At 40.4% G+C, this 6,993-nt stretch overlaps 2 protein-coding genes across 2 annotated transcripts in view; both read right to left on the reverse strand.

Moving 5' to 3' along the window:
- Positions 1-1,279: 1,279 nt before the first annotated feature.
- LOC140934670 (uncharacterized) lies at positions 1,280-2,341 on the reverse strand. The gene has a single exon (XM_073384254.1). It carries the CDS (start codon positions 2,339-2,341, stop codon positions 1,280-1,282), a length of 1,062 nt encoding a protein of 353 aa, XP_073240355.1.
- Positions 2,342-5,199: 2,858 nt separating this feature from the next.
- LOC140933563 (phosphoserine aminotransferase-like) overlaps positions 5,200-6,993 on the reverse strand; it is a 12,580-nt gene continuing 10,786 nt past the window's right edge. The window contains exons 13-14 of the mRNA XM_073383166.1: positions 6,759-6,896; positions 5,200-5,975 (exon numbers count right to left, since the gene is read on the reverse strand). Coding sequence (XP_073239267.1) covers positions 5,867-5,975; positions 6,759-6,896 — 247 coding nt within the window. The 3' untranslated portion in view covers positions 5,200-5,866. The remainder of the gene's footprint in view (positions 5,976-6,758; positions 6,897-6,993) is intronic.

Genomic DNA, 6,993 nt, shown 5'->3' on the forward strand with positions numbered 1-6,993 from the left:
AATCGCGTTAATTTCCTTTATTATGAAACTCTACCTCCTCTTTCGCGTTAATTTTCTTTATTCGAAAGTCGTTTTCAATTAAATTCGCGTTAATTTAAGTCGCGTTAATTTCCAATACCTTAATTTCATGGAGCGTTCATTTCCTATAATAAGGTAGAGCATACTTTTAATCAAAGACTAGACGGTACAAGCTCTTGAATTGACTACAGAAATACTGTAATTATTTACACACTTTCAAAGGTCAAGTATTACAAAACGCGAAGTAGTCAGTATTGTATTAATAAAGAATTTTGTTTTGTACCTGTTTTCAGAGAAGTGAAAACGGACAAATTAAATGGGCCAAAAACTAACATAGTTTTCTTCTCCTTGGTTACCGACCTGGAAAATGAACAACCCTATAATCAGGAAAAAAAACAGAAACAGAGTTGATATAGATAAACTTAAACATTTAATAAAGAACTTGTTTCGTATGCAACATTAGACTTATCGCCCAATGTAAGGAAGTAAGACATTCTTGGACTCTGGATTCCGCGCCCTACAGTTCCGAATTCCAGGTACTGGTTCCAGTCTTTGTCGGTGAAATTGGTTGGTGGGATTCTGGATTCCTCGAGCTGTATTCCCTATTCCAAAGCCCAGGATACGGATTCCAGAAACAAAAATTTCCCGCATTCCCTTTAAGTGTTGTTAAGTGAATAAATAAATATCCGAGCAAACAAACTAGTAGGTAATGGCACCGGACAACAAACCCTGCAATGAAAATCTCTGCAAGGCAGCGCCTTCTGTGTGAGCTTCGTGTAGCCCCTAATTTAACTTGCGAACATACACCCCCCTCCCTCCCCCAGCTAATTCTTGAACCCATGCTTGATCCCCGTAGACCGCCAGAAAACGACTGGAGGCACCCCATTCTCCTTCGTCCCTTGAATATATTGAGCCACTACTACGCAGGCTATGAGAGCATCACCTCTGGAAGTACCCTGCACGCTTGAAACGTTAAATATCTCGATGCAAATGGGACGTTTATGAAAGACGTGAACAGACACTAAAGATCTTTTCCTGTCTCTTTTTGAACTAGGGTACGGTTCGATGCGAGGTGCCCATCTCCACGAAAATTAGCCTACCTTTGAGAACTGAGAGAATTGGAAGCCATCTTTAATTTGTTACGAAATATTGTTTGCTAGGTTCGAGAAATTTTTAGTTACTACTCAGACTACTGTCCCCCTTATCATTCCTGAATTGAATGGGAATGAATACAAGCTAAGTTAAGTCTGTAAAATGTTCCTCAGTCTCCAGGTACCCATTCTGTATGGCCAACTATTATCACTTTGGGTACCAACTCGTCTGGTAGTTTGCCTTGCTTGATGTCCTCTTCCAATGAGGCTGTCCTTAAGTACTTACAAAACCGTACGTCATTCATGCTTTCTTCAAGCGACTTGCGGTGTTCATTGTCCAAATTGTTACCAGCCGTTGATTGATTAAGCGCCGTACCAGAGCTGGAAGTCTTTCTGGTAACTTTTACGTTTTTACTTTCATGATTCGCAGAAGCTAATTTCTCCGCCTCAGTTGGAAATCTTTTCGGTTCCTGTATAGCTTTCCGCTCTTCTTCATGTAAACCGTCATCTTGTATGCTTGTACCTTGATCCGAGGCTCTCGGTTGTAGTAAAGCTTTATCCAGTTTAAGAGCCAGTTCCTCTCCGAAGTCCCCGGTGGAGTTCTTTCTGAAGCCCCCAGGAGATGGTGACCTGGTCCACCCTGAAAAATCTCTTTTTGGTGTACGCGGTGAGCTAGGGGCAGACCTTGACTGACCAATATTCGCTGGTGCTGTCAAAAGACAACTAGGAGATCCCGGCCGGGAGTAGCTCATGTTTGTAGCAGATAGCCTTCTTTGCCTACCATTGCTATTTGCACTCGAAGCAATAGAAGGCAAAAGTAGTCCTTCAGCTTTAGGGTTAGCTACTATCACTGGTAATTTGCCACCATTCTCACAGCGATAGATCTGAGGCAGCACAGTATCAGAGATTGCTCTTTCTTTTTTACGAAAACTCGTTAGATCAGTAATCATTTCACCGCTCGATAAGTCTTGATATTCCGTGTTCATCATAAGACACGAGGGAGCAGAAATCTTTCTTGCACCGTTGTTAGACGCGTTCCGATGTTTTTCCATCTCTAACTCTTTCTGTCGGGCCTGGTATTTGTTTTTGTAAAACTCCAAGGATTGCAAATTTCTCTTGGCATCAGTACTTAATGAGCTCATGTCCGCTTTCATCTTGTTCTCCATCAACGCGTTTCGAGCCAAAGCTTCTCTCATTGTGAGCGAGAGTTTGTCTTCTTTAAGTTTCTTCATTGTGCCCTCTAAATAACTTCTCTGAGATCTACTCTTCAAGTGAAAAAATTAAAAAGAAAGTCGAACGTGTCTTGATCATAAAGCATTTAGCTGTAGTTCTTAGATAACAATGAAATTATATGCGGTTCACTTTTTGTGTAAGGAGCAATTTGAATACACAACAAAAAAAATCAATTAGTAATGCAGTCCCACAGGAAGGCTGTATTGTAGCCTTAGTGGTGATTTTAATCTATAAAGAAAATAATTACGCTTTATTTTTCAAATCTAAAATCTTGTTACAGTCAAAGACTACAACATCGTCAATATCGACGCAACATACGCTCTTGAAGACGCGCTAAAATAACAGGATCAATTAATTGGTAGTTGTACACAAGTTTCACGTCACTTGTTTGTTAGCTCGTGCGTCTGTTGCATGGTTACTTGGCAACACAAATACAAAATTAGAAGCGTATTTCCTTTTCTTATGCCTCTAATTGTTCTTGTTTTGTTTATCATTTGTATGGAGAGAAGAAAACGTGTAGGCGACTCTAAAAACAATGGAGACATCAAATATTTGCGCGGGTTTGTCTAGTGGCTGTGTTCAGAATTTTTAAATTATGAAGTGCTGACACAGTCGATACAAGGTGAAAGTGTGCGTACGGTATTAGAGCGATTTTACTTGACCCGTGAAACAGTTAATAACAACTAGTGCAAACTAGCTACAAATAAACAAAAGAAGACAATAGAATTAGTTCATAATCATACGTAGTATTCTACTACCTATTTCACGGGTTAAGTAAAATCACTCTAACGTACATGTTGTTTCAGATAACATACAGATTTAGCCATGCCTAAAAGCTCAGCTTCCTTTTAAACACTTGTATTAACGGAGATATTAAATGCAATCAACTTAAAGTTATGACAAAGAAACCTGCAAGTCTATTTACAGTTTTGAGGGTGGCCGTTGGGGATTTAGGAAAAAAAAGCCGCTAACACACCTAAAATAAAAATTTCTCCCTGATCGAGCCGAGTCTTAGTGTTCCTAAGGTGCAGGTTAAGTCCGATAACAGTGCTTCATGGATAGATTAGCGGACGCTGAAGTTTTGAATGCTATAAGAAAGCTAAGAAGGAGAGACTCAGGAAGAAAGCCAAAAAGTCGTCCATTGAGTATCACTGGGTTGCATTCCAGTAGAAACGGAAACAATACTTCAAAAGCCTGTCTTCCACAATCACTGAGAATCCCAAGCGATTTTGGACTTATTACCAATCGAAATATAAGAGTAAAAGACTCCCTTGCTCTGTCCAACATAACGGTGTTAAAGTGTATGATACAAAAGAAAAGGGCTGAGCGTTTTAACAACTACTTCAGTTCAGTATTCAAGATCGACAACGGTGAACCGTCGCACGAGGACTACCTTTTAAGTGACTTTGATGGCGATGCTCTAGTAACATCTCAATCTCTCCTGCTGATGTAAAAGAAACATCTGGAACAAGTGAAAGTTAGCCTGTTCCAAGCGTTCAGATAGTGGAGAGCGGTGCGAAGTAAAGAAAGCGATGAAAAGTAGAGGGGGACTGGGGAGAGAGGTGCGGGATGGTAAATCTTGCGGACCGGACACGATATCACCTCGTCTATTGAAGCGTGAGTGTGTAAATTATATTTCCTCTCCGTTGTGTACCTTGTTTAAAACAGACCACCTGGTAGTGGTCAGTTGCTTCCCAAAATTGTGGAAGGTGGCAAACTTGGTTCCAGTTTTCAAGTCTGCTGATAAAGAAATCGTGGATAACTACAGTGGAATATCGTTATGGAGTGTTGTTTCCAAAGTTTTGGAAAAGTGTATTTTCTCACGTGTTTTCCCTTTTTTTCAGCCTAATTAAGCTTTACCATCTACTGGATGGTTTGCAAGGGGGCGCTCGTGTGTTACCAGCCTTCTTATATCCACACATGACTTTGGCAAATTAAAGCACTGGATGAGAAATATCATCTTGATGCAGTATTATTGGATTACAGCAAGGCATTTGCCTCTGTTTCATTTAACTGTTTGCTGAGGGAGTTGTTTGCTGTTGGTGTAAGAGGGAATTTGCTATCCTGGTTTAGAAGCTACTTGACAGATCGCTGGCACAGGATAGTTATTGATGGACAGTCATCTACTTGGCAACCTGTTTTGTCTGGTGTACCTCAAGGGTCCATTTTGGGGCCGTTCTTATTCGTGGGGTTTTACTGTAAACGACAACAGATGTTTCTTTTTTCGGTGATGTAGTTGTAACTTCATGCAATCTCTTGAATTTGGCACCATATATCGTGTTCTGCCTACCCGCTTCTATTAGCTATTTGCGGGTTGTTTTATCGTCTCCTCTAAGTTCCTGCTATAATCAAGTTGTTGCTGTTGTTATGGAGAAAGAGTGACCAGGCGCACCAAACTTCACTCAAGGGGCATTCCAAAATGTTATTACATTGGAAGATGACTCATTTGCAGCTCTTGTAATTGTCAGGGTAGATGCTCTTTCTGTAGTGATCGCCATAATTTCTCCCCAAATATCCCCACGTTGTTAGCAGCCTGTTCAAAGCTCCAAGATAGTAGGGGCAGCGCATCGAGAAAAGTTGCACGTTGCGCGGGTACTGGGGAGAGATACACTCCTACACCGCACATTTTGTAGCCTCCCACGCAGACCTTTTTAGGGATAAAAGACGAGCTCCCCTAAAAACGCCTGCGTGGGAGGCTACACATTTTGACGCGAGAAACGGTCTTTGTGAAAGTAGGCAGGGAAGTCGCTCGCTTTTTCACTGCTGGAGCACTTTTATCCGCAGTCGCTTATCTAGTGCTCTTATCGCGAGCCCAGCACAGGCTAAGACCAAATTAAAAACAACAAAACAGTCGAGACATGCTTTAACCATACCGTTTATAATTAAGTTTGGCCGTTTACATACCATCTTGTACAGGTTTCAAGTATTACAAAGCCCAACTAAATAAGTTAGTTTAATAATGTAAATTAGGCTCCTACTTCATCCACAACAAGATGAGTTTCTATTTTCATTGAAATTCGTACCCTTTATTCTAACTTTGTCCTTGTAACCTCTGCGTCCTAATTACTGAGCTCACGTTGATGCAAAGACAACCACATTTCGGCAATTTCACCAGCAAGAACGAAAGGAAATATTTCTTTCTACACTAACGAGAAAACTTGCCAGCGACAGTAAATGTGGCTATATCCATCGGAATATTTTGGGAAAATTCGAGTACAAAAATCATAAATGTCTTTATCACCAAAAGACACTCGCTAATATTAATTCTTTGGCAGTTCCTTTAGAAAGCCGTGTTTCCTAAGTCGCATAGCCATTGTGTTCTGTCAGTATCCTTTCTACCAGACCATCCACACAAATGACTGAAGTAAAGATCATCTAGAGCACACTTCAGTGCTCTGCCGATGTTCAAAGAAAGAGAGAGAAAGAGCTCCACAGATTTCGTGTCCACCATAAGGAACTACACCCAAGCACGTACTCTCTGATGGTGAGGAAAAACGGATCTTTGCTGACATGATTGTAGGTCGTTACTGCTTTTGATATTTTTGTCTGAAGGTTCTCATAAAATCTGCAAGGGCCTTCACATCATCAAGTTTCACCGCATTGTACATCGATACTCTAATTCCTCCGACAGACCTGAAATAAAATGGCAGAGGAGCTTCTTAGGAAAGACGTGCAATTCGTGGTTTTAACATTAATGCGAGTGCCGAAATAAGTAACTTTTAGGGTTATCGAAATTAGACACACTGCGAGTATCAAGAAGTTTGAACACCTGTAGACGTGCTATCTTTTATGACCTGATTAATTAGAAAAACGGACGATATTACTGTGCATGTATTTTCTTTTACCGGGGTGATGGGAGGGGGGGGGGGGGGGGTGGTAACAAGCTTTAGCCCAGTATGTGCTCATGGATTTTTTGCTGACAAAGCCCACTCAAAGCTAATTACCATTTTCGCTTTCCCATCTCCCCTTTTCTTTTCTTCTTCACTTTCTCTTTTTAAACTGCTTTTAATAACTTTAGACCCCCGAAGGATCACTGACGACTAAGTTGATGATGAGACAAATGGATTTTCGCCTTGGTTAGTTTATTTGGGAAACGAGGAACAATTCCTTTATGCAGTACAAGAATGTGCATCAAAGAAACGAGTGTTTAAACTGATGACATCACGACTGGAATAAAGAAAACTCAGATTGATTTGACTAAATTATTTTGATCTTCATGCCACATCCCATTTTTGACAGGCAACATTCAAGGACTTCAGAGAACAAAAGGAGTATTTGAAGATTTCCTGTAAATTTTTAGAATTGTAATACTGTCTTTTTGGAAGGATGTTTAGACTTGAAAGATCTTTACAATGACATAATTTTGTTGAATACTTTCATTTTTGTTTTAACTGCACTGAACTAAACTGAACTGACCTGTGGCCCTTGAGCTGAATCATGTTTTGAGCAGCAGCTTCCTCAACAAATTTCTTCTCTAGTTCTTGGTCACCTCCAGGGCTGGAAATTCTTAGAGGAGCATTCATTCTCGATCTGCTCTTTTTCTCCACTGTGCCGCTACACAGAAATAATTTAGTAATTAATAATCATCTGCGAATATGTGCAATAACAAGGGTGAATTAAACTTTGAAAACTTGCGTCTGCAAGTTCTTTT

The sequence above is a fragment of the Porites lutea genome, chromosome 4, assembly GCF_958299795.1.
Source record: "Porites lutea chromosome 4, jaPorLute2.1, whole genome shotgun sequence".
In the NCBI taxonomy this organism is placed as follows: Eukaryota; Metazoa; Cnidaria; class Anthozoa; order Scleractinia; family Poritidae; genus Porites; species Porites lutea.

Coding starts and splice junctions, on each gene's coding strand:
- LOC140934670 (XM_073384254.1), bottom strand. CDS start 2,341: ATGAAGAAACTTAAAGAAGACAAACTCTCGCTCACAATGAGAGAAGCT.